Source organism: Podarcis pityusensis (genome assembly GCF_964106645.2).
Source record: "Podarcis pityusensis genome assembly, chromosome: 2".
NCBI lineage: Eukaryota > Metazoa > Chordata > Lepidosauria > Squamata > Lacertidae > Podarcis > Podarcis pityusensis.
The window spans coordinates 5,911,788-5,939,272 of NC_138029.1; the positions used below are offsets into that span (position 1 = coordinate 5,911,788).

At 46.3% G+C, this 27,485-nt stretch overlaps 2 protein-coding genes across 3 annotated transcripts in view; one reads left to right on the forward strand and one right to left on the reverse strand.

Moving 5' to 3' along the window:
• MARS1 (methionyl-tRNA synthetase 1) overlaps positions 1-15,811 on the forward strand; it is a 45,074-nt gene extending 29,263 nt beyond the window's left edge. The window contains exons 18-22 of the mRNA XM_080990866.1: positions 10,087-10,270; positions 11,448-11,519; positions 13,422-13,448; positions 14,437-14,502; positions 15,480-15,811. Coding sequence (XP_080846992.1) covers positions 10,087-10,270; positions 11,448-11,519; positions 13,422-13,448; positions 14,437-14,502; positions 15,480-15,608 — 478 coding nt within the window. The 3' untranslated portion in view covers positions 15,609-15,811. The remainder of the gene's footprint in view (positions 1-10,086; positions 10,271-11,447; positions 11,520-13,421; positions 13,449-14,436; positions 14,503-15,479) is intronic.
• On the reverse strand, positions 15,765-23,085 carry DDIT3 (DNA damage inducible transcript 3). 2 transcript variants are annotated; one of them, XM_080990572.1, is made up of 4 exons: positions 22,931-23,085; positions 20,655-20,702; positions 17,499-17,662; positions 15,765-16,703 (listed from the first exon to the last, which is right to left on the reverse strand). In XM_080990572.1, exons 3-4 carry the CDS (start codon positions 17,637-17,639, stop codon positions 16,278-16,280), a joined length of 567 nt encoding a protein of 188 aa, XP_080846698.1. In that variant the 5' UTR covers positions 17,640-17,662; positions 20,655-20,702; positions 22,931-23,085; the 3' UTR covers positions 15,765-16,277. The 2 variants fall into 2 exon arrangements, with proteins under 2 accessions (XP_080846698.1, XP_080846697.1); XM_080990571.1 differs by having other exon boundaries at positions 15,765-16,706.
• Between the last annotated feature and the right edge of the window lie 4,400 nt (positions 23,086-27,485).

A 27,485-nucleotide genomic window follows, 5' to 3' on the forward strand; every position in this document is an offset into this window, starting at 1 on the left:
GGTTAGCGGTTAACCCTTATCAGTGCAACATGGGGCACAGCACAACAGCCCTCTCCTCTGTATAGGCAGTTTTGTGGTGATGTGTGATCATTTTTAATGGAGTTTCCCACAACCACGAGGTTTAGGAGCCAAACACCAATTTGCAAATTTAGCAGAGTATCAGGATCTGTTTGTACTTGGCATTGCAGAAGACTAATATCCAGCCTATAAAGAACTGGCCTTTCTAAGTTGCAGGGGCAACTTCCCCAGGAGCCCAGATACATAACCTCACAGAGCAGCCTTTTTTCCTTCTTGTGCCTCCCTGCTCTTCTGCCAAAGCACAGTTTCTCTCCTTAAAATCTGGCTCCATTTCTTGTGGCTCATTTTTGCAGACTTCCTGTGGAAGGCATGAAGAACGTGCTGATCACCAGCGCCCTGCCCTATGTCAACAACGTGCCTCACCTTGGGAATATCATTGGCTGTGTCCTCAGTGCCGATACTTTTGCCAGGTAAGATGTTGATGCCTTTTGCCACCGACTCTTGTTAGGATATGTCAGTCACTTGGAAAGGGGGGGGGGGGGTTAATGGGACGCTGAACATTTATTCTTTTGGCATTTTATTTTCAAGGTGTATCCACTCCAGTAGAGCTGCCTTTGTACCTGGTAATATCAGATTGGTTGGTGATATGAGTCAATTGATTTCTTGCTATTTGATGTTGTGTTAATGAATCTGATTTTAAAATGAATTTGCAAAATCCCATAGTATGTGTACTTGGATATCTGTGCTTATGTTGCCTATACAGTGGTACCTCGGGTTAAGTACTTAATTCGTTCCGGAGGTCCGTACTTAACCTGAAACTGTTCTTAACCTGAAGCACCACTTTAGCTAATGGGGCCTTCTGCTGCTGCCGCGCCGCCGGAGCACAATTTCTGTTCTCATCCTGAAGCAAAGTTCTTAACCTGAAGCACTATTTCTGGGTTAGCAGTCTGTAACCTGAAGCGTATGTTACCTGAAGCGTATGTAACCCGAGGTACCACTGTATACACTTTGCAGACTACTTTGAGGCAGGCAGTGTATAAATATTATGAAAGAAAATAAAAAATATTTTCTGTGTGTTGCAACTTGCATCTTGAGCAGGTCTTAGGCTCCAGTTCTAAACCGTTATTACAGAGTAAGAGTCACTGAGCTCAGTGAGGGTTATTTCCAACTAATCATAGACAGGGTTTAACTGTTACTCTAATGAGATCATACGAAACTGCCTCACATCAAGTGGACTACTGGTCCATGCAGCCTCATTTTCTGCTCTGTTCTGAGTATCAGTGGCCCCCCAAGACCTGAAGATGAGGCCTTTCCCAGCCTTCTGTCTGAGTGTTTTTTAACTGGAGGTACCAGAAATGTAACCTGGGATCCTCTGCATTCAAAGCATGTGCTTTCCCACAGAGCTCTGACCAATTTGAAGTAACAGAGGGACTGTGTGAAGCTTTGGTCCTTGCAGGTAGCGATAAGCATCCTGCTTCACTTCTTGTGTCCTGTCCAGGTACTGTCGTTTGCGCAACTGGAACACGCTGTACCTGTGCGGTACTGATGAGTACGGCACTGCCACAGAGACAAAGGCCATGGAGGAGGGGCTGACACCGCAGCAAATCTGTGATAAGTACTACACTGTCCATGCCCAGATCTACCAGTGGTTCAAAATCTCCTTTGACTACTTTGGCCGCACCACCACACCCCATCAGACCAAGTAAGTACTGCCCGGAAAGGGAGCACAGTGGCCAAGGGAAAAGGAGCATGAATGCCTCATGTGGCAGCACTACTTTGCACTCTCTCTTACAAACCACTTATTGTCTTAGCCTTTAACAACTGTAAAACTGGCTGTTAGAGATGGGCAGGAAAGATTGACGGACTTGTTTACAGTTTCTGTGACCATGGAGGTCCAGCTGCCATGAAACAAAGCATGCCTGTACCTAAAAATCTGAGAGCACATAATATGTTTTTATTTAAATTATTTCACATTGTTGCCCCTCTACTCAAACTGAGCGCTCAGGGTGAGGCATTGGTGCCAAGTACAGGTTTAAGGCATGCTTGTAAAATGACTTTGCTCAATGTAGCAAGTTTTTGACTTCTCCAGAAAAAGGGAAGCTTTTCAAAATTTGGCTTTGTTTGCTATTTTCCCCCTGCCTTGGGCTACAAATGACAAAACAGCATATATGTGGGTGAGAAGGAATTCCTTGTGGGCTAGTAACTTACTGATGGGTTAATTTTGATTGCTGAGAGGTGGTAGATGGGTTCCTTGGAAGCCACTGGTGCACAGGCTGAGTTAGGATGTGGGTTCTCTTCTTCTGAATAATCCTGTACAGCTGCCATTGGTGTATTACAAAAGAGTGTATGGTGCCACTAAATGTGATGCAGAACTTCAGGTGTGCCACATCATATATGAGGTCTGGCAGATAAACTCAGAATGCAGTCCTGACTGGTTAGCAGCTTGCGTGTACTGGCTGCAGGCCCGTCTTGTTCAATGGTAAACTGATAAAGTGATTTGTCACAGTACTTCTATCCCTGTCTCTGAATGAGCAGAACAGCACTGTCCGAGGATACTAACTGGGCCAGATGGAATTTTAGTTACCATTCTTACGTGTACTGTTGTAGGAAGCATGTTCAGTCCCCTCCTGTGAAGCAAGGTCAGATACACATCCAAAGATAAGATGCAGTTTAATCTTTTGTACACCACTTTGGATTAAATTATTATTATTATTATTATTATTATTATTATTATTATTATTAATTGGTCTATATGTGTGTAAATAAGATTAATTGGCACCAGTTCCCATCAAGTCTACCTACACCACCAGACACTAATATGCCATTGGGAAACACAGGTGTTTGCTGTTTGGTCAATTTCCAGTGGCTTGAGCAAGTAAGGCAAGCCACATGTTACAGAGTTCAGCAATGCAGAACCAAGTCAGTGGGACTTCCTTTGCACCGTAGAAAGGTTCTTAACTGACCAATGGACAACTGAGCCATGAATTTCACACTACAGGTAGTGTTATGAGATGGGCCTCCTCCTTAAATTGGACCATGGTTGGCACAGGAGAGCAGGACTCCATGTTCTAGAGCAGGTGTGGGGAACCTTTGGACCGATGGATATTGATGAACTACAACTCCCAACACCCCTTCCCATTGGTCATGCTTGCTGGGACTGGTGGGAGTTGTAGTTCATCAACACCTGGAGGGCCAAAGGTTCCTCACCCCTGTCCTAGAGGTATGAAGTGCTTTGCCAGCCTTCCTGCTGTATTAGAGAATCATCAGCAGAAGGTGTAGGTGCAGTTGGCAAGCCCAAGACAAACACTGGTCTGCTAATTGTTCATGGATTGACTGCCAAGTTTTCCTTGATGTGATTTTTATTTAATTTTTGGGGTGTGTGCCATACGAAGGTTGAGGAAGTCCCTCCTTCATATGTTTCTTCTCTTCCTCGCCTCAGGATAGCTCAGGACATTTTCCAGAAGCTACTGGAGCGCAACTACCTTCTGACAGAGACAGTGGATCAACTGAAGTGTGAGAACTGTTCACGGTTCCTGGCTGACCGCTTTGTGGAAGGCATCTGCCCCTTCTGCAACTATGAAGAGGCCCGTGGGGACCAGTGCGACAAATGTGGCAAACTGATCAATGCCACTGAACTTAAGGTACTGCCACCTATATGATCCTGGGAACCTACATACTTAGCATTTCTCTTTATCTTTGTCTTGGATTGCTAGAAATAATGGTGGAATGTGTCTCATTTGCACCATGCTAGGCTAGCACAGATTCCCCACCACCCATCTCCTCCCCACAGAATCCGGCGGTGCAAGCCCAAGGTCCCTCTCTTTTTACAGAAGTAGATGAACTTTGCAGGCATAGGAGAGCCCTCAGAGTGATTTAGGCATACCAGATAGGCTTAATCCAGGGGTTTCCGTGCAGGGCACCATAAAGTATGATTTTTTTGAAAAAGAAAAGGTACCTTATTTTATACCAGAATTGAAATCAATTCTGAGGGTACAAAACCTGCCAAATTTCAAAGTGATTTTCCCTCAAGGGAGACTTTACTGTTTTGGATTGTGTACAATTAGAATTTAGGAGTGCAGGTGATCGTGGGAATAAAGAGCATGGATCCCCAGAAAAGACTGGGATGGGGAAAATGTTACACACACAGAGAGAGAGAGAGAGAGAGCGCGCAAGCGAGCAAGGACCCTGCTTTCAAAGGGAAGAAAGTGATATTTCTGTTGATTTGCATAGGAAAATTAATGGTGGTGGAGGAAATAGCATAGATCCATGTGAAGAACAAACATAGTTTCCCCAAATCGCTGTTCCCTGGAAAACAATTCATTGATTAAAACCTGGGCTTGTCAGTCAAAACAAGGGAAGGTGCAGCCAATAATAACTTTCCAACACACAAGAATTTGCATGTATGGCGGTCCTACATATGGGCTTGGTACTACTTCCTGCATGTTGTTTACTTGCTGGGCTTAATGTCAAGCATACCATGGCCTTGTCTTCTTTCCGTCCTGGCAGAAACCAGTTTGCAAAGTCTGCCAGGCGACCCCTGTGGTGAAATCCTCCCAGCACCTGTTCCTGGACCTGCCCAAGGTGAGTCTCTCTTGTTTTACTAGTGTCTTTAAAGGACAGTACGATGTACATGTGATGTACAGTTTGCTTAGTGTTGTTAGCAATCATAATGAGCCCTAGAGCTTATGACATTACACCCAGGATCCCCATTCACTGTCTCTGATCTTCTCACCTTTAGCTAGAAGAGAGCCTGGAAAAGTGGCTGGCTGTCTCTCAGTCCACTGGGGACTGGACCCCCAATGCAAGATATATCAGCCGTTCCTGGATCCGTGATGGGCTCAAGCCACGGTGCATTACTCGTGACCTGAAGTGGGGCACGCCAGTCCCTTTGGATGACTTCCGTGACAAGGTGAGTGATGGGGTAAAAATTCAGGGGACCAGTGCTTAATCCTTTCATGGTCTTGCTGAGTGCTTGTTCTTATTCTGTGGTCCAAGGCTTTTTCTTTTTGAGGGGCACCACAGGAAAGACAGTACTATTTCAGCAGGATGGATCAGGGCATTGGGAGTTCTAGCAGGTAGGGAGTCTAGAGGCAAAACGACTTAGTGTCAGTGGTGCCTGGAGAAAAAGGAGGGCATTGTAAAAGGAGCCCAGAAAGTTGTCTGAGTTGTGTCTGTCTGTTTTCTGAACATCAAAAATAACCTTCTCAATTGTATTATTCATTAGTAACTTCATATCGCATTTGCCAGTCAATCAAATGCTTTCTAATTTCAATCAAATTTATTCATACTTTGACTTAAACTCGTCGTTTTGCTAATTAACCAGAACTTATGCCTGTAGCTTAATTATTGAGTCAACCCTTGAAACCAATGGTACAGCTCCAGAATGGTCAAGTGTTGTTGATTCATTTGAGCATGTGCAGAATACCTACAGTTCACCACTGAAGAATCAGCAGCCACTCTCCACATAATTGGCATTTTCTTAAAGATTTGAGCTGTGGCCTGCCCTGTTTTAGAAATTAAGCATCAGTATGGCCTTCCATACTTCACAAAATAAGGATTGAAAATATGTGTATGAGCAGACGTGTCAAATTTCAAGTGAAATGTTGGTCAGGAAAAGTGCAAAGGCAGGATGTAACTGGAAGACTAGCCACTCCGGTCTCTGAAAGTGCTCCCTTGCCTGCCTTCCGTGAACCATCCCCTCATGTTTTGGCCCCCCCTTCTCTCTCTATAGGTGTTCTACGTCTGGTTTGATGCCCCCATTGGCTACCTGTCCATTGCAGCCAATTACACTGACCAATGGGAGAAATGGTGGAAGAACCCAGAACAGGTGATGAGCTTGTTAGTTTTGCACACTTGCCACTGTAGCTTGGTCTCTTTCACAGAAGGAATAAGACCGAGAGATCCCTTCCAGATAAGCTCATTTTATGTAAAGGATGTACAGTAGTTTTCTCGTGTGTGTCTTCAGTCTAGAATCCAGGCAGATGTTCTGTCTGATGGTGTATCAAAGCACTGGCGATGGGGTGGGAGCATGTGTAGGACCCAGGGTGCCTGTACACCCATGTGATTATCCCATCCTCAGGGGCATGTGTGCTTCTGTAACACCCCTCCAAACAAATGCCCTTTATACTAGTCAGCTATTTGGGCAGCAAAGAGTGAGGGGGTAGTGTGACTTAACTGTCAGGGAAGAGTTAGAAGTTTCCAGTTTCTCAGAGGGATGTTGGGTTGAAATCACGACAGACGAGTGGCGGGTGTCAAAGGAGAGGCGTCTCCCCGGGGCGAGCCCCGGGAACTCTCTTTTATTGAATATTACAAACATTGCCACAGGTGTGCTTGTGGCTGATTGGTTGATACAAACACAAAGCATCTTGTTGCTGATTGGTTAACATAGGTACAAGGCGGAAATAACATATGTCCATTTATCATTGATAGATTAAAGACTGGGAACGGAGCTGGAACTAGACAGGCATGAAACCTCCTAATTAAATTATAACTAAAGATTAATATTGAGAGAACATAACATGAAGGAATACAACAATCACGTCCCGTAGATGTGGTCAGCAATGCATTAAGAACAGGTCAGGATACAGTGTTTCATGAACTCAATGGGAACTGTTCAGAACATTCTCAGACTCTTGTGCAGAAGCAGAAGCGAGACTTCCCAGAATGCAAGAGAAAAGAAGCAAGACTTCCCACAATGCCACAGTTATGTGCAGTAAGAGAACTGCAGAAAGAAAACTTCCCTTCAGAGGGAGAAAGCATTCCCCAAGGGGGGAGGGAGAGCAGTGAATCTAATAGAAGGGAGCAAGAGGAACAACAGGGAGGGACCGGCTGTTCACAGGAAAGGCAAGGGTTCACTTCTAGCTCAGATTGGGAGGAGGGGAGATACAGGCCAGCTCTAGCCAGGAGGGTAGGAAAAAGAGCGGGAAAGCGAAGGGAAGGGCGCCTTCACCATTTTGAGGGTGGCTGGTCACGGAGAAGCAGAGCTCAGAAGGTATCTGAAAGAAGTGACTCTGAGGAATAATAGTTAAGAACCGTTTATAAGAATGTTTTGTTAATACGCAATAAAAAGTTTTATAAAAGAACAAGAAGCGTTTGTGTGGTGATCTGAAGAGGACAACGACCAGTCCTGACATTAACCATGCAGTCCATCTCCTGTTTCTTCTCAGGTTCAGCTTTATAACTTCATGGCCAAGGACAACGTCCCCTTCCATAGTGTTGTGTTTCCCTGTTCGTTGCTGGGTACTGGGGATAGATACACACTCGTCAACCATCTTATCGCAACAGGTACTCTGTGTGTGAGAGTTGGCCTCACCTGCCACTCTTTCATTTACAAACCCTGCTGGTTTAAGCTAGACTATGTCACAAAAAAGGTTGCATCTTATGTGGCCTGGAAGCTGTAGTGGAGCTATTGAAGTGGGATTTGAGCAAACCTTTAAAACCCCCTAAGAACATGAGTCCTGCTGGATGATGCCAAAGGCAGTGGCAAAGCAGATCCCTATGGGAAGCCCACAAGTAGGACCCCTGAGTCCAACAGTGCTGCACCCATTTCCTGATATTCAGAGGCATATTCAGAGGTGAGGTAGGGACTTCCCCTGCACGCAGAGATTGAGCTGACAAGACCAATAATGGGTCCCATGGTCAAGAAGGCAATTTCTGCACGTGCTGTAGAGGAAAGTGAGGGACAGGTAGGGCTCTTCAGTTTGAGAAGGTAGCCCACCTAGAAGGAAAATTCTGATCCTAAACCTCCGCTGACTTGTGGGATCTCTTTGGGAGAAGAAAGGACTGAGGAGTGGAGGCCCTAAGATGGTTGGGTGGTGCCTTGTACGCCTCCTTCCAGCAGCTCCTGCAGCCAAGCTGGTGCCAAACGTATTGCTCTGCTTTCCTTTGGGCTATGTTAGTGAGGCTGAGAGTGGGGTTTTGTTGTCTGAGCAACCCAGGACCTCCATAAACACAGCCCAGGCTTGCGCTCCAGGGAGGTCACTTGGGTTCTGCTACCACAGCCGTTTGACTTTGCCCCTGGAGGCACGCTCCATTGTCGCTTAAGACAGGCAGATGACGATGCCAACCAACTGCCTCCACACTGGAAGGAGAGCATAGACATTGTGGCTAGTAGTCATTGAGAACCTTATCCTCTGTGAATTGGTCGAAACCTCTTTTAAAGCCATCACTTAATCTTCCTTTCTGCAGAGTACTTGAACTACGAGGATGGCAAATTCTCCAAGAGTCGTGGTGTGGGGGTCTTTGGAGATATGGCCAAAGACACAGGCATCCCTGCAGACATCTGGCGCTTCTACTTGCTCTACTTGAGGCCTGAGAGCCAGGATAGTGCCTTCTCTTGGAATGATCTCATGCTTAAAAACAATTCAGAGCTTCTCAACACCCTTGGCAACTTCATCAACAGGTAATGGGGTGAGGAGGGAAAGAGTCATTCAAATCCACAGTGAAACTAGAACATGGCAGCCTGGTGGTGGTGGTGGTGGTTGAGAGGAACTGGATTACGAATGTATGTCAGATAGTTTATATAAAGAAAAGGAAAGCAGGTAATTTACCCAACACATGGTTTGTTCAGTGGATTTGTACTTATGTAATGGATACAGATGTGTTCCCACCCCTGGTTGGGAGATACTGCTTTGTACACAGCTTGCAAACTCCTTCTATTTTTGTTGTATCCAGTTAGAAATTTTAAGTGATCTGCCTGTTCATTAGCCATACATTTATTGCATGCAAATCATTGGCTTCACAGCAATCAAAAAGCAATACAACCATCAAACCATTACAGTTAGTCTGGTTTTCTGTAAAATAAAATGACTATGCCAGAACTTTAGGATGTAATGGTTTACAATAAAATTTGTCCCTCATCCCTCTCTCCTGTGTCTCTCTCTCTCAGAGCCGGGTCCTTTGTGTGCAAATTCTTTGGGGGACACGTCCCCACCATGGAGCTGAGTCAGGATGACAAATGTCTGTTGGTTCACATCACTCTGGAGCTGCGCCAATACAACCAATTGTTGGAGAAGGTCAAGTACGTCCTTGGGACCTGGCATGTGCCATTAGCCTGAGGGCCTGGTTCCATCCCTTGTTTAGACAAGTACTGAAAAGGGCTCTTCCCAGTCACAGGCAGCAGAATGTTGGCTAAGGAGATCATCTCCAGATTGGCTCTGAACATGTGAATTAGTTATATCTGTATCTGTCTCTCTCATGAGCATGTGCAGATATCCTTTTCATTAACTGCAAGTAAATGCATGTGGAACAAATCTTCACTTCCAGAGTTCTACTCACATTGTGTTAGATGCTTATTTCTGGTTATGCATCTGTGTGTGCTTTTTATCCTATGCCTTTTTGAGAAGCAAAACTGACATGTTAAGATTAAGGTAGAGATAAAGCAATGAAAAAGCAGGCTCTGTCACCCTTGCAAATAACTTGACAAAATTTGATAACCTGCAAGGTGTTTTACTAGTCTGCTTGTCCGCATGGATCTATGTTAGTATTTTGTGGTTGTCTGAGGGTTTGAAAAATTGGGGGGGGGGGGGACACCAACAGCTGATTTACCAAAATAAAAAATCAAAAAAAATCTGCATGATTGCCTGGAGGTTGTTGTTACGTTGCCCCAGGTATAAGGCAAGTGGTTATTTATGAGCCCTGGTCCCTTCTAGCAGCTAGGGCAAAGAGGAGACTGCTACATTTTCTTCTTCCCTGGTTTGGCTCCTCCTACAAATTTCCTGTTTTTCTCCTGCAGGATCCGTGATGCCCTGCGCAGTATCCTAAACATTGCTCGCCTTGGCAACCAGTATCTCCAGGTCAATGAACCCTGGAAACGGATCAAGGGCAGCGAGGCTGACAAGTGAGTCTCTGCTTCTGATGGTGCCCTCTAGTCAGACCAGCCAGCTCAGCAGAATAATGTCTCCCCCTTTGCTCTGAGCTAGCTACCAGTGCTTAATTTTGGGAGGCATGTTTTAGCTCTGGTATATAGACTGCCATCTCCTCTTCTTGGCTTCTCTCCTTCCTCCCACAGGGAGGAAGCATCATTTCATCTTCCTAGGAAAATTAACAAGCATCATTTCATCTTCCTAGGAAGCAAGCAAGCACAGTGATAGGGGTAGCCGTCAACATTGCATCCTTGCTATCTGTTATCCTGCAACCCTACATGCCCAGTGTGAGTGCTGCAATCCAAGAACAGCTGTGCATTCCTGCTGACTACAACGTGGTGACCAACGACTTTGTCTGCACCTTGCCTGCTGGGCATCAGATTGGCACGGTAAGTGCCGGGGAGAGGAGGCTATATAGCTTGTGCCAGAACCGTGGCTAAAGTCTTTTCTAAGCTATGACCGAGGGCCAGTTATCTCCAATGGTAGATAAGATGGTAAACCTGTTTCTTGACTGTACCTCTTCAGGCTTGTATAACAGAATGCTCCTCCATTAAAAATAAGATATAACCCCAGCACTTAAATAGCTAGCGTGTTTGGGAGAAAGATCACTGAGTTGGGAGCTAAAAGGAATACCACTCCTGTAATGGGCTTTGTGTGGGGCCGTCCTGGTGTCTGGTCCAGAAGCTGCGGCTGGTGCAGAATGCAGCAGACAGACTGCTCATGTTAACATGGTGCCCTGCTGCATGTTACCTCTCCCTTGGGAGGCTGTGGGCTCTCCTTCCTTGGAGACTTTTAAGCAGAGGTTGGGTGGCCATCTGTCATGGCTGCTCTAGCTGAGATTCCTGCATATTTAAAAAGAGATATAGTAAAACTAACCTACAATCAGGGGTAATTTCTTGAGCAACCGTTAACAGCAACAAAGAAACTGAAAGGAGAAAAATAGGGTTGGAAAATTAACAGATATCAGGAAAGTAAGGTACATCTAGAATGCCACAGAGCTTGGGTTGGGAAGTCTGTAAAGAAATTTTGTATGATGGAAAGTGTATGGTGTATAAATAGAAAAAAGGAAAATATATCAATAAAAATTAAAAGAGGAAAGGATAAAGTTATTGTTCCTCACTTGAAGTTTTTTGAAAGTTACATAATATAACACAAATAGAAATCATTAAGAGTGCAGCTGTTGACTATGTGATAATTTTGTAAAATGGATTGTAATAGAAATGAATAAGAACCATCGGGACCAGCACATGGGAAACCTCTTAACGAAATTGCATTAATTTGGAATTAATTTGTGTAATGGGGTTAAAATTGGAAAATCAATAAAAATAATTGGCAACAAAGAAACGAAAGTGAAGTTCTGCTTTGTCATCCTCCTACTTACTTCTAACCGTTACTACTTACATAGTTACAAACTTTTCTCTGCAAACATAGGGACTAGATGCTTAGACGCATTTCTTGGGATGCCCAGTACTCTCAAAGTAATCATATAGAATACACATAATGCGTGTGTGGGACAAGTTCACAAAGGATTCTGTGGACCCACCTGTCTCCTTAATTTCCCACCAGGTGACACCTCTATTCCAGAAGCTGGAGACAGAACAAATTGAAAACCTGCGGAAGCGCTTTGGTGGTGGCCAGGTAAGGAAAAGCAGCTGAGCCAATGGATGTAGAGCTCCTCTGGGAGAACCTCATGCAATGAGTGGGCAGAGTAAGTGTTTAGTGAAAATACACAGGGGGAGTTATAGGAGCTCAGAGAAAACTGAATGGGACTGTGGAGAGCCTCTGCTTTCAGGCTTGAGTGTGGGGAAAGGAACTGATTAAGAAGAGGGCGCTTCGACATGCATTCCTCAAGAACTGCTAGGTGAGCTTGACTGCATTCCTCATAATGTTGCCACAGCACAAACATCTTTCCTGAGCTTGTAAACACTCCAGTTCCACCTACCTGATTCACGATGATGAACTGTTTTCAAAGCAACTGACAAATGCTGTCAGAAATTGTGCCAGATGCACATCTGTGGAGAGTTCCACATTCTTGGAGCCACCATGAAAAAGGCCCTCTCATGAGACCCCCATACCTTGCTGGGCCTCTGAGAGTAGCAGAATGGCCAGAGGATTAACTGGAAAGTTACTGAAGAAGCACATCCATTTTACAAGTTAGTAAAACTGCCATAGCGGGTGGCGTTGTGGGTTAAACCGCAGAGCCTAGGGCTTGCCGATCAGAAGGTTGGCGGTTCGAATCCCCATGGCGGGATGAACTCCCGTTGCTCAGTCCCAGCTCCTGCCAACCTAGCAGTTTGAAAGCACGCCAAAGTGCAAGTAGATAAATAGGTACCACTCCAGTGGGAAGGTAAACAGCGTTTCCGTGCGCTGCTCTGGTTCACCACATGACCCAGAAGCTGTACACTGGCTCCCTCGGCCAATAAAGCGAGATGAGTGCCACAACCGCAGAGTCGTCCGTGACTGGACCTAATGGTCAGGGGTCCCTTTACCATTTTTAAATGTATCTTGTACCCAGTAGCAGATGTGGGGGGGAGGTGCTTACCTGACCTGGCAGGTGAGTTGCTGCTGCTTACTGGGAGGCAGGGAGGATGGCATGATGCAAACACACTGGCAGGAGTACCAGATTAGCTCAGCTAATGCAGTTGCACCATGTCAACCTCTCTGCCACCTCACTCCTCCCAGTAAGCTGCAGCTACTTACCTGCTGGGGGCCAGAAAAACACTTCTGCCCCCCTCTGTCCCAAACATTTCACAGCTGCACTCTCTCAACACAGTAATTCCCAAACTGTGTATCAGAGCAGCAGAATGAGAAAACTGCTTGTGTGCCTCAGGAAATGAATGAATTTGCTGGAAAGGCACCTGGATCCCAAAGCACTCCTCTACAGAGGAGGTTGCCCCCAGCATCTCTGCCTGACTTGCTTCTTCTGGCCTCACCTCTTTCCAGTCAGGTCATTCTGCCCTGCATGAGGTGTGGGATTGGATCATTTAGGTTTCTTGGACGCATGGGCAAAGCAGAGTTGTCTTACCTCAGGGAAATCTGCCTGTCATATCTCTGCACGAGTCAGGGCTTGCCTTTCGATTGACAGACATGCTCTGAATAGCAACTTCTACAAAGAAATGGATTTTTGTGAGGGTACCTCTTTCTACCCTTTCACACTCTGAAGGTAAAGACTTGGGGAGACTCGTTCTGACAACTCCCGTTTCGTTCTGCCTAAGTGACTGTCTCAGGGGAAACTGTTCCAATGCTTTTCACCCTTTTCTGCCTCTCTCCCTTAATATTTTGCTTTGCACCTATGGTTTAGTTCCTAGGCTAGTCATCTACCCAGCAGCCACAAAATGTGTCTGCTGGCTGGATGCAATTGGATCCTGCATCCCTAGCACTGGCAAGCATCTCTTGCCTTCCCCTTGGTGCTTTTATTTTTAGTGTGTATATAGAGCTCTAGGCTACTTGCAAAGTTCTTTCCTCTGCTGTGGCACCTAATTGCTTCTCTCTCTCTGCTCTTCATGGCTGTGGTATCGTATCCTTTTGTGCTTTATCCAGTTTGAAGACTTCCCTCTGAATTTGAAGGTAAAACGTGTTCTTCCTGCTCACCAGGAGTGGCTTTGAGGTTTAGGAAGGGCTCTCCATTGATCTAACATTTGCCTGGCTATCCTCCAGTCAGTCAAGCAATAGACATTGTCAGAATTCAAGGACACATTTCAACCCGGGAAAAGCCAGTGAGAAGGGTGGCAGGTGGAGAATTCTAGAGGGCTTGAGGCTCCCCACCACCTTCCCCTATGTGCCCTCCAGATGTTTTGGACTACAGCTCAGCACTAGCCACAGGCCGTGCTGACCAGGGCTGCTGGGAGTTGTAGTGTGAAACAACTGGAGGGTGTCAAGTTGGGGAAAGGCAGTTCTCCAACTTTTGTATATATAACCTTTGCTCTCCAGTACATGCTTCACTTTTCCCCACCTTAAGGACAGGTTCAGTCAAATTACAAGGGACATTTTGTTTTCCATCATCCGAGTTCCACTCAGCTCTCACTTCTGATTCAGATTTGACCCATCCACATGTGTGACAAGAGTGTAAATTTCCTCTGTTGCTTAACCAAGGCGTTTAAGCCATCTGTATCTGGCTTGAGAGGCAAAACGCATGGCATTTATCAAAGCAGTCAGGGTTGGATTACATGATTTCCTATTTACTGCCTCTAAGCCTGTTCATTGCTTATTTTCTGGGAACAGCTACCTAGAACAATGGGTATCCTTCATACCGTACTGGGCAAAGGGGCACTGGGAGAAGATTGAGGGCTTATCACCAGTGGGACCTTAATGAACATGCATGTATCCTGCATGTGTGTCTTCTCTCCCCCCCCCCCCCCAACACAAGCAAGAACAGTGCAGTTCACCTTTTCAAACTTTGGTGACTCTTTGCCTGTGCCTGCCACTAATTGAGCTTCATCTGAGACCTATACTAAAGCAGTTCTGCTTATCCTTGTCTCCTGGATGCTAAGCTGGTGAAGCCTATTATACTGCCACTCATTTAGATTTATTTCTCTTCCCCCTCCTCCCCTTCAAGCAAAAAGTTGTAAAAGGTGAGCAGGCAGTAGGAACAAAGGAGCTTCAGGAAGAAGTAGCCAAACAGGTAAGGTTGCACACTCTACTGTTGTTAGTTTTTAATGTTTTTGTTTTTAATGAACTGATCAGCCCAACTGCACAGCTAGAACTACATGATTATCTCTTTAATGGCGAAGTAGTTGTGGCCAAGCAGTTGCAGCCTTGCAAAATAACTCAGCTTCTTCCCTACCCCGATGCCCTGTAGTTCCCATCAGCCCTCCTTGGGCTAGCCAAAAGGTTGGGGGAGGCTGCATTTTAAACATTTTTTTAAAAATGGCTTGTGAACTATTTTTAAAATAGTTTCCTATCCCATGCAGTAATGAAGAGCACTGGCAACCAGCAAACACACATGGTTCACTAAGGCACAGAAAAGTGATAAAATGGAGCAAGATTTGCTGACAGCTTTAGTCTGTGTTTACTGAGGCTTTATTCACAGCCTAATAGCCGTGTAAAATAGAGGCAGTGAAAGGTGTGGCTTGGGACAGGTGGAGAGAGCTCTAAGGGTCACAAAGTCCTAGAGGGCCACATTTCCTTGAGGTTCCCTCCAGAAAGAGTGAAGTTCCACTTAGAAACGACGACTAGTATATACATCAAGCATGGGTTGCACTAGCTGAAAATCACTTTCTGCAAAGCAATGCTGTTTAATTTGGTTTGTGTTTTCCTTAAGTATTACACTGGGGGGGGGACGACGACACACCACTGGGGGGGGGAGAGACACCATCTTGCACTAGGCCTGGAAACAGGAGTACTTGTATCATGAGGGCAGAGATGGCATAGAGGCATGGCAAAAGCCACCTTTACAGAAAAGTTAAGGAGGCAGCCTGCGTTACTTGGGATGAGGGATGCAGTAAGGCTGACAGGACAATGCATTCTACAGAGCAGCATGTTGGCTGCAGGTCCCAACTACTGTAACTTGCAGTCTTTCAGGACTCTTGCCTTGCAGGCTTCACCCTGCTTCCTGTTTGTGCAAGAGTGCAATATTTTACCGCTCATTTCTCTTTCTAGGATAACTACGTGCAGCAGCTGAAGGCTCAGAATGCTGAGAAGAAGCAGGTTGATGCTGCAGTCTCAAAATTAGCAGAACTACAGAAGCAGCTCAACTTGGCTGAGGGAAAAGCGAAAAAGAGAAAGTGAATTGTCAGGCAGGCAGCATCTCTTGCCCAGATACTTGGCTCACTGTATTTCAGCAATGGGAGAGTTTCTCACTTTTTCACAACATTAAATTATTTTGCTGTAGCCCCTTTTCCTATTTTGTAATCACATTTATGAAAAATTCAGAATCCTTTGAAATGTTTTGATTATATGGTGAGAAATAAATATTTTATTGGTTAAATACATACTGTACCTATAAATGCAAAAGCTATTATTGGATTCATACATACATGCTTTTTCTCGCGCGTTTTTCTTCACAAGTGAAGTGGTGGTGGTTATGTTAAGAACAAGCCTGGTTGACAGAGGCAGTTTCATCCAAGATGGCTTTCCTCTGGAATATATAGCCTGGCACAGTCTAGTTGCATGATCACCTTTTATATTTCAGTTCAGCAAGGCGGGCTCACTAAACCAGAGTAGAAATAAGCAATCTGAGTCCCCCATAAGGTAATGTTGCAGAGTTAGTCTATGGAACAGCCCCAGCCTACCAGGTGATGGTAATGTTTACTCTATTGTATAGGAAAGTGCTTGACACTTTCTTTTTTAGCATGTTGTTTAAAGTCATAGATGCTAAAGCTGGGAGCAGTGAAGTATTGCTCTGTTTGGTCCATGGCAAGTGAGTCATCAGTACAGGAAGGAAGTTCTCCAGATCCATTAAGTCTTTAGGCTCACCATACGCTGGATAAGTGCTGCTCTTGTTGCTTCCACCTCTGCAGTCAAGCGCTCTATTTCTTTCTGGAGGTGCTCATTGTGGGCCATCAGCTCGGCCACTCTGCGCTCATTCTCCTGCTCCCGCTCTCTGCCCCGCTGCCTCTTGCCTCCGTGGGGCTGTCCACCATGCTTCCTCTTCCGGCTAGTAGACACCCCCTCATCATCATCTGTCCCAGTCTGCACTGGGGAACTGTGGCTGGAGTCTGACTCAGCAGGTCCCGCAGGCTCCTCAGCTAGCAGTTCCAGGAGTTGAGCTGTGAGATCAGGGTCCAGCTCACAGTTTCCAACTGCTTCACTTCCACTGGGCTCCAAGGGACTGGAAGCATCCAGGTTCCACAGCAGAGCAGTACTGTCAACACCATCAAACTCCTTCTGAAGGAAAATGGAAAGATGGTGAGAGCTACTATTTGCCTTCACCTCCTAAAGCCAGAGTGATCCCTAGCCTACAAAGACCAGGGTTCCTGATCCATCTTCACTGGGGCAGCCTTGGACTTGTTGCTGCCTCACAAGGTTGTTATGATTAAAATGTGGGATTAGGTATTCATGCAACCAAATATGCACATTTATTTGCTTTACTTTTGTCTACAGAAAGCAGTTTCTAAGCTATAATAGAAACTACAGTGCACACCTAAGAGCACAGAAAGAGGTATGTATTATCTAGGGAAGCCAGTCTATAGGCAACCCCCCCAAAAAAAACCCCCCACTAATGAGCCTGTGAAGGGTGAATGACACAGCATAAAAGATAAGGCTTGACAGCCCATCTGTGTCATGTGGAGTAGTTGGTATTGGACACCCCCACCCCATCAATTCCTGAAATATCTACCTCTTCTGCATGACAGGATTTGCTCCAATGTTTCTCTACCATCATTATGAATAGGCTATAGTGAAAACTATATAGCATGTTAAGATTATCAAATTTCTGCATAGCATAAGCGGTAAAACAGATGCTTGCCAGGTTCCCCAAATTTAAAGGTACCACACTCATTTTGTTTTTTCATGGGTTTTTTTTTAATGGTTTGGGAGGACAAGTGAAGCAAAGTGTGATACAGAGCCAGTAGAAGAAGAATTAGAAAACTCTTAAGGGGGAAATCTAGCCACCTCTGGGATGCTGTACACAAGAGACATACAAGATGCTAGGAAAGTTGCTTCCCTCCGCTTTCTCACCTGCTCCTGTCCCCCTACTGGGGGGTCTGTCCTGCTGGTTACATCCAAGGAGAGCACCTCCTGCAAGTCCTCATACCAGGCCTCCAGCTCCCACGGGGGCACTGGGGTGCTCCCAGAGAAGGGCAGTGATTCTGCCATCATGGTTCAGGTACAGCCAACACTGTCTGAAAGAAAGGAGGGTGGGGGGGGGGTGTCAAGAGACCTGGGCTAGCAATACAAATTCAAAAGTGCACAGGGAGGATGGGTGGGTGGGTGTGCAGAGCCCCCAGATCCCACGGAGTTGTTCTAGGTCAATAGGAAAACACAAGGAGCCCTGGATTTCATTACAAGCAGAGCCCCATCCATTTGTTACCAAAAAAAAGAAAAGAGCACTGAAAATCTGTTTGTCATTGCTTTTTTATCCCACCATTCCTTGTAAGCCCCCTTGAGGTTCTCCCCCCGCCTCCCATTTTATCCAGGGATACCTTTTATCCCTGTGAATTAAGTCAGGCTGAGAGTGACTGGCCCAAGTAAGCTTCATGGCTGAATGGGGATTTGAGCCAGGGTCTCCCTGGTCCTTGACAATGAATGCTAGATTAAAAAGGGGCTATGCTATAGAAATGACTGGGTAGAGCATCTCCCCCATCCAGCTTCTGCCATTCAAACAGCACTGGCTTTCACATGGGAACAGGAAGCAAGAGGTGTGCCTCATTCTACCGCAAAGACAGCCTCCTATTCTGCACTGACAAGGAGGGTGGCTTGGCACCATTCTGTGGCCTAACCACACTGGGAGAGGTCTTAGAAAAAAATCTTATGCAAGCACAGCACAGTTAAAGGATTACAGGCCACCAAGAGTGCTGTGATGGACCATTACTACAGGATGGCTACTTTTGGTTCAGACCTTTTAGTAATAGAGCTGAAAGAGCACAGAAGGTGTCACCAATTTAGAAATGATGTTGCTATTAGCTGTTTGGAAGCTATTTCATATTGAGTGTTGATTGGGAATTCTAAGAAACCAAAAAAATAGTGCAGTTTTGAAAGGTTCAGTCTCATTTTGATTCAAAATGGTGTCGAAATGTATTCAAACATAGAAAACCTTTCTCCTTTATCTCTGGAACCACCATGCAGAAATTTGGTGATGATATCTCAGGTGGTGTTTAAATGCCTCATAACCATAAAAACCACTTTCCAAAAATATAATGGGCTCAGGAGTGACACTGGAAGCTCAGCCATCTTAAAACACAGCTTACTGGCTTGACAAATAACTCCCTGAAGTACTCAAACCCATTCCAATTCAATAAATGTTGCCATTGTCTCTCAAAACAGACAAATGCCAACCAACAGTCTTGATATGCACATGAAGCCAATGAAGCTTGTAGCCTACAATTACGATGTGGCTACCCTCCTATGGTGGGGAACCTGTAGTCCTCCATATGCAGCTCCCATTGTTGTTGAACATCACTATGCTAGCTGTGGCCGATAGGAGCCCAATAACATCTAAACAACCACAGGTTCCCCTTTTCTGCTATATGTACTTAAGAGGAAAACTCACTAAACAGTGGGACTTGCTTCTGAGCAAATATGAAGACTTCCACTGCCACATGTGGGTTTTTGAAGTTACTTTCCTTATCCAAAGGATGTTTTTAAAAGTAGTTTAGGAAACTGGTGTTTCTCTGCATGGCTGGCTACAGTGTGCACATCTCATATTCATGACCTTTCCTAGGGGCATAAGGTATCCTGCCCAGGGAGACCAGCGCCGATGTTAACATCTCAGTACCTTTCACACTGGAAATCTCTCATGCTGGAAATAAGAGCTGAGTCACTGTCACAAGACAGTCTGTGAGTGCCAAGCCAAGCATTCCTGCAGCCTCAGATGTTAAGCATTTCCTTTCTTTGTGGCCTTGGGGCAGGCTGGAACATGCCTTCAGTAGAAGTACCATTCTTCAGTTGCATTACTCTCTGACTTGGTGATTATAACACAGACTAGTCTAGAGGAAGGCAAGGGGGCACGTGGCTCTTCAGTTGCTGCTGAACTACAACTCCCATCATACCCTACTATTGGCCATGCTGCCTGGGGCTGATGGCAGGTAAAGAGTCCATCATCACCTGGTGGTGAGGGGGCCCCTTGCCTGCTAGAGGGCAAGGCATGGATAACCTGCTGAGCAATGGAAGTCATACAAATTCTTTTCTAGAAGCATGATACACAGTTGCTTATTTATTTTTTTAAAAAGATGTTTGTGTCAGCTGCTTTTCTCCAGGAGATGTCCTGGAACACAGCAGAAAACAGAAATGATTTCTCCCTTGCTCTGAGATATAATCATAGAATCACGAGATAACGCTGATTAGGGTTCTATTTTACAGATCTGTCCCAGTGGAGGTAAAGCCTTGTTTTAAAGTAATACCTAACAAGACTTTTTAAGGAATACTGTCTATATTAAGATGCAGTCCAGACACAGGTTCCAGGGCTATGGCCTGAAGTACAGCAACTGAAACTAAACAAAGTGGAACCTAATTAATGCACAGATAGAATAATTCCCAGGACACAGCTAAATTCAACCTTGAGTTCCATCATGGGAGAAAGCACCATGCAAAATAGAGGGTTGTATCCAAAATCATGTCAGCAGACTCCTGCTCACAGAACTTCCTCTCCTTCAGCCACCCCCCTCACAAAACAAAACATTGCTCTGGTTCCCCCCTAAATCTTAAACTAGGGTTTTATGGTTTCATTTATGGTAGACCTGGGATGGCCAGAGCTGCATTCACATGAACAAAGGCCAGCCAACTCTAAATGTTCCGGCAATGGTTAAATAGGAACAAGTTACTTACTTGCATTGTTAGTTCCACGCACCCCATTCTCCCAATGCCCATTACATCCCACTGCATTTCTCTGCTTGGCTAAACAGTACCTGTTTGCATCAATGCAGCTGCAGTCAGATACTGTGTCTGTCATAGGCTGTGACACAAATGCAATGAATGTTTATTCCGGAGGTTCAGCCCTACTTGAGTTCAACAGTCCTTACATCCAAGCAAAACAGGACAGCAGCCCCTTCATCCAAAGTCCAACATGTGTTGTCTAATACACAGACTGCCTGTAGGAGTGCCGCACACCTCACTCTATGAAGTCTAAGTGCCTTCCTTTTTTGATTCATTGCAGAAATCAGAACAAATTATTCTTACCAGTTTTCAAGTGTGATGGTGTATTAGGATGCGATTTTTCATTCGAAGCTGTGGGAAAAAGAGGAGAGACTTATATTTTGACTACTGATATCACCGCATAATGATCTCATCTTGTTCCATTTCCACTGCAGAGGTAGCAGAGAGAAATATACCCAGGCAACACATATCACTTTAAGCTATGCAGCAAGGTGGAATGGCGCTGTGGCACAGCCCTCTTTCAGTTTGTTTCCATCAGTTCTTAAGATACTGTACTGTGCTTTGCTTCTAGTTTTGGAAGGGAGTGCCCATTGCTCTCACATGCTTGGAAACGATCTCCTTCCTTCTTCCACACCAGAGGCAACATAAATTCAAAAAGCAATGCACTGCATTGATCCCTTTCAATAAAGTAGTGTACCTAAGGTTCTCTGAAGTCTCGGTGCTCTGAAATAACAGAACCTGGCAGAATTAGAGACTGCCAAATGCAGATAACCCATGACTTTCCCCATGTAACGGTTGTGTTATTGGCTGCAGCTGATACTGTGAAGTTCTATGCTCAGGCCCTTTTCGACATACAAAATTGAGACTCAATGATTTTGAATCATTTTAGATTTATCACTCCCTATGCATCCATTGTGCAGCTGGGAGAACTATGAGAGAGAAATGTATTATGCTAGTATCCCACCCTTCCAAAAACCTGGCACAGCATACAATTATTTCCATTGAGCTTTCTTTGCACAATAGGTGAGGCTGAGATAGTGACTGGCCAAAGGTCACCAAATGAACTTAAGAGACGAGCAGAGGTTTTGACATAAGTCCAACTCTACCCACTGTATGGCACTGCTCAAGACCTTGGATGATCCAGGATATGGCCTCAATTTTTTTAAAAACCTATGATTTGTATAGAGACTACCTTTTGACAAAATGCAACGGTCCTGAAATTAAGCTGCCTGAAATATTGTTTTAAGAAAATTGTCAGAAGGCCACTTATCTCTCTCTGTACAGAGACTTTACCCCCTGTTTCTTCTGCAAGGGTCCACTAGACAGATCAAAGGACACCCTGCGCTGCCCCGAGTTGAAGAGCAAGGCAGCAACAGTGGCATGAACCCCACAGGAATGCAGCATGCACCAGGGATGCACCACAGGTTTTCATCAGCCCTGAGTGATGCAACAAACCAGAAGAGTTGGGGATCGAGGAACTGTTATGCAGCCTGTTGGGGGAGAAAAGGATCCCCAAGGAGCCATGCGAACAGGCATTTCAAGTCATCCGTGTGCCCCAGCAGGCAGCTTTGCAGTCTTTTACAGGGGCTACTACTGCTTGCATAAATGAGAACTGGGGCATCCTGCTTCCCTCTCCTCTGAGGCACCCCTAAATTCTCACAGAAGGCAGATTTTGTTTTCTAAACCCACAGAACTGCTTGCAGTGAAAAAGGCTGCGCTCCAACATCTCTTGGCAGAAACCAACAGTACGTCCAGCTGTCTGAAAGGATGTAGCCTCAAGAGCGGGCAGAGAGCCCATAATTCCAAGCTATTTTAGCACACCAAACAAGACCAATAAGTGTTTCCCTCTCCATGTTGGAAGTGAAGCGAACTAGGAAAATTTAGGGGGTTTGTCCACCACCCAGTACAGCAGCAATCTTCCTTCCGTTAGCTCAGCAGATACAGTAACACTGAAAGATATCAATGCCAGCAAAAGGCAATGAAAAAACAGGGCTCCCAGCACAATTTTTAAAATAAAAAAGCTGTGCCCACGTTCACTGAATTCATTGCTAAACTTGCAATTCCCTCAGTTGTATTTGGATTTTTGCTTAACGGGTTTTTTAATGGAGGCGCCCTTCTTTACACATCAGCACCCCTAAGAACTACGAATAAAGCCTCTTCCATCTTTATTTTTTCATTCTCGCCGTTAAAGTAAGCAGGCCCATCCATCGAGCTTTTTGCTCTCTCTGTGTGGAGAGCGGGGTTGGGGAGAAAGCAAAGGCTTAGTGGGCGAGTCGGTTTTAGGGGCAGCCAGTTAAAAGCAGAGTGCCTCCTCCCTGCGTGTTTAGGGGACAGCGGAAGCCGCGCCGACTGGGGGCTCAAACTCTGAATGAAGTCCGGGCGGGGGCTAGTTCCCCCCTTTCACTTCTGAGTTTTAGGAGCGCGTTAGCAACGCGGAGACCCCCTCCTCAAAAAACCAAGCATATCTTTACTTGCGAAGCAGGGAGAAAGAATGGAACCAAGTTCCTTCAGTGATCGGCGCCGGAGATCCCCCTCCCCGTTTTGAACCCCCCCCCCGAGGATCCAGGCGCCCCTCGCACCTTCCTCCGCGGCCCCTTCTCTCCCGCGATCCGGTCCCCCAGCTGCTGGCTTCGGCTCATCCTCCCCTCGCGGCTCATTCTCTTCCTCGCTGCGCGGCTGCCGGCTTCCAACTGCCCGGCGCGTCCTCGGCTCAGGCTGGTCCTTCGAGCGCGGCCCCGCCCCCCGCATGACGCAACCCTTGCGCCACCCGCGGCCAATCGGCGGCGCCGGGCCCTGCCTCGGGCGGAGCGCGCCCGCCCAACCGCCGCCGCCCTTCCGCCGCGCCCCGCCTCCCCAAGGGCGGGTGGAGACTGCCGCGTCGCCCCCGGAAGTGACTCCCCCCTCCCTCCCTCCCTCCCTCCCTCCCTCCGTCAGGGTCACGAGTCTGAAGGAGGTGAGTCATGCGGGGAGGGTGATGCAACGTCCTGGTAACCGGCGGCGGGCGAGGCCGAGGCCCGAGCCGCGACCTTGGGCCTCTCACACCGGGCGCGCCTGGTTCCCTCACCCCGCCCGGCCACCCGCGAACTGCCAGAGCGTCCTCAGAAGGGACTAGGCCCAGCTGCGTCGAGGAGGCCGGGCGGGGGGGGGAGGGCCGGGGGGAAAGCCTCGTGACGTCACGCCCCGCCCGCCGCTCCGTTAAAGGGCCAGGCCTCCCCGGGGAAGGAGCGGAGGCGGCGCCTGCGGGCCGCGCACTGGCCCGTCTGCGGCCTTCCAGGCGGAGCGAGTGACGAGGGACAGCGGCAACGACGACAAAGCGCTTAGCAAAATAATTCGCTGCTCGATCAGAGAAACCTTAAAGTCTGTTCACCGCCTCAGCTTTATGTAATAAATGCCTATGTGCATGTGAATAAAACAACGGTTCTGGAATGGGGGAAACAACCACATTTCTTTGTTTTTAAGGTGGTCCCAGCAGGCGGCCATCTCAATGGGCACCTTCCTCCTGTGTGAGAAAGGAGGAGGAAGACCTTTTAAGGAGCTGAATTCCGCTCGTGTACTTGTAGTTCTGTTAAAAATAAGAATTAACCAAAAGAAATTACATGTAAAGATCTCAGGGCGGTTCATGGTATAAAAATACAGAATAAAACCACAAAGTGCATAATAAGAACAAACCAATACCCCTACACACATTTAAAAGGATATAGACCTGTTAAAACAGCCCAAGGCTTGGTTGAAAAAGAACGTTTTTGCCAGTGGACTAACTTTTAATTGTTCATAAGTGTGTTATTTTACAAATTAAATAGTTAAATAATGCAGTGTTGCATTCCTAAAAAATAAATTTCTAAACATGCCTCCAGGATAAGAGGTAAAGAGAGGAGGTAGCCAAGTGCAGCCCAGTTCTAACAGTTTGATTTGCTTCCATGTAATGTGTTTAAGATTTCAAATGATAAATTGTCAGACTTCTTATGAGCCTGTGCACACCACATTAAGAGTATCCCGCCCTGGTTACAGAGGTGGTGATGGTCTGGAAAGAGAAACATAAAACAGGAACATTATCAACTGCCTCACTTCTCTCCCCCCCCCCCCCCCAAAATGGGTTCAGGATAGAGTTCCTCCATAATTGGTCCTGGTGTGACAGTTAAGGCTACTTAACATAAGTAGCTGTCAGACTTGCTATTTTAGGTCATACAATAAAGTCCCATTGCTTTCAGTATCCATGCTTACTATTTTACTTAAAAATTGGCTAAAACAATATACCAGATGCCAGTCCTAAATTTTTTATAAGGGTTTCATCAAAATGAATGTGATTTTCAAGCAAAACACCAAAATGGGAGTGCTACTTGGATTTGTTAAACAGGCCTGAACATTTAAATAAGAGGAGTTATTTTGAAGGTCACCTTCAGTAGACATGCACTGTTGATATTGTTGATCTCCCAGTTGTATTTCATGCAGTTCCTGAGCTTTCATGACCAGTTACTGCTGTTGTCAAATGTTCTGCCTTTGTTCATCTACTTGTCTGCCACGGAACACCTCTCTGTCTTCCCTGAAACTCCGGCATGTTGTGGAAGATTCTGGGGCCACTCTAGTCTGCATACTCTGTGTGCAGTATGTGCTAGCCAGGCTTGGTGAGCTAGGCCCAAGCAAACTAAGAGTACACGGTCAAACATGCCCAATGCAACTTTGCAGAGGACGATTGGTTGTGGGTAAACGGGCAGGCAAAACTGACTTGGAAGTAGCCTCGCCTTCCATTACCGATCTCACTGAGGACTCCACATAAGCTGCACAAACAGTGTTCTGCTAAACATAATTTGACAACCCCTGCTCTGTGTCATTTAAAACCTACACAGATTTAAACCAAAGAGTCAAATTCAAATCCAGATTCAAATACTGGAGGTATGTGTGCCAAACTGGGCCTTTGACCTGGGGAAATAAAGCCTAGTTTTTCCCCTGGCTAATGGTTTAATAACATAAAGCATCCTTTAGTCTACTATAGTCTACTAGTAATTGCCCCCACCTTTTCCAGCTCCAGTTTTCTGCTTGGATTCCATTGGGAGCAGGTCCATTGAAATGAGATGCACCAATTTGTGACTTCATTATGGCAGATCTCTGGGTCACTCAGACTAGCTGTGTCTGCTGTAGTGAACCATCCATAGATTTGACTCAAATAAGCCTTTTGAACGTGGGAGTTGCATGGGAGTCCTTCATGCAAAGTAGATTCCTCCAACTCCAACATGAGACTTATTCTGATTAGGATCACACTGGGAGTTTGTGGCAGGATGAGGACTGGACATAGGTGATTTATTGGGTCTCATTAAAGTGATTTCCTGCTATACCACCAAACATGACTCAGATGTTGCCAGCAGGTGCCCCCTCAACCATAACTGCAGATTTCTCTCCATTTACTATGCCAGCTGTTCTCATACAACTCCCTGCTTATCCCATAAATTTTGTGCCCTGCAAGTGTCCCAAACCCCAGTGTCCACTTCCTGCACCCTTTCAATCCCTGACTGATGTTCTGCTATGTCTTTCATAAGCTGCATGTGTAACACTTAGATTTCCTCTTCAGTACTTTAATATTTAATACCCAACAGGGTCATGTGTGTACCAACCTGTACCAGCCTTCCATCACCCCTGCCCATGTAAACTAGGTCTTAGACTGCCAGCTTCTTCGTTACTTTTCTAAGCTAACCATACCATGTTTATAGTCATAAGCACTATCACACACAAGGATCACTGACACAAGGAGTGGCAAGGACCATTAGTTTACAGGGACAGGGAACCTATGGCCCTCCATAGGTTTTTGGACTCCAGCTCACATCACCCCATCACCCCTGGCCATTAGCCTCATTGGCTGGAGTTCAACAACATCGAGGGGTCACAATTTCCTCACCCCTGGTTTAGCACAACCTTCCCCAATCTGGTGCCTTCTGGATTATTATTTTTTATTACAACTCAAACCATTGGTCAGGATGAAGGGATCTGTAGTCAAAAACAGGTCTATGAACTGCTACCAGTCAACAGCTAAATGGAGCTTGCCACACTGAGAGGCAGGGCACCTCCAAATGCTGATGTTGGGGCCAAGCAGCTGAGAGCTGGGACCTGTTTGTGAGTTTCACAGAAACCGATGGACCTTTGCTTTGACCCAGCAAGGCAATTCCGATGTTTCTTAACATGAACTGTGAGTTCAGCTTTCTGTTGGCAACAGTGTTCAAGTGAGCGGACAGTCTGGGTATGGAGGCAACATTCTCTCCCCCCACCACATAGTTGCATAGTTCAAGCGAGTACACTTAATATCCCAAGACAGGCATTAAATCCTCCCTTCAAAGTTGTTGCCACTTCTTGCATTGTGATATGGACAAACTTGGTTCTCTGGTCTCTCACGGGCAATCCCTTGACCTGCTGTGTCTTGACAGTATAGATCGTAGGTGTAACTTGAAAGCACACAGTCTCATTGTAATGGTCTGCACAACTCTGTACGAAGTCAACACTTTGTCAACACTTTGTTGACTTCTCCTTATCCGAGTGTGCGTGTGACACAGAGAATAGGGGTGTGGGTGTGAAACAGTAATTGAATCAAAGTTTGCATACTTGGAAGGGACCCTTCATCTAGTCCAACCCCCTGCAATGCAGGCATCTCAACACACGGTCCCCTATCCAGTTAGAAACCATACCGGACTCTGCTTAACAGTTTTTTAATTGCTGCACCACTAGTCCTACTCGAACAGTGTGCCCCTTTCTCGGTACAATGCCGGGGCGGGGAGACGAGGAAATACGCGACCCCGAGGTTTCTACTCTGCAGCCACTCTGTGGCTCAGCCGGGGCGCCACGGAGGGCAGCTTGACTTCCAGCGCTCCTTAGGAGAAGAGAGGGGCGGCGCGGTATTAAGACAGCACGCCCCAGGGATCCTGCAGCGCCGCTCCTGCTTCCGCGCCGGGACTTCGACTCAGCCCCCGAGCCCCGGGCCGCGTTTTACCCGGAGCCCCGTGCGCCAAGCGCCGCTCGTGCGCCCTGAGCGCGCAGCGGAGGAAGACGGGAGCGGAATTCCCAGGGCTGCTCCCCACCCCCACCCCGGCCCCCAGTGCGCATGCCAGGGAGGAAGCTCCTTGCTCAACCCCCTCCTCTTCCTGGCACCGAGTC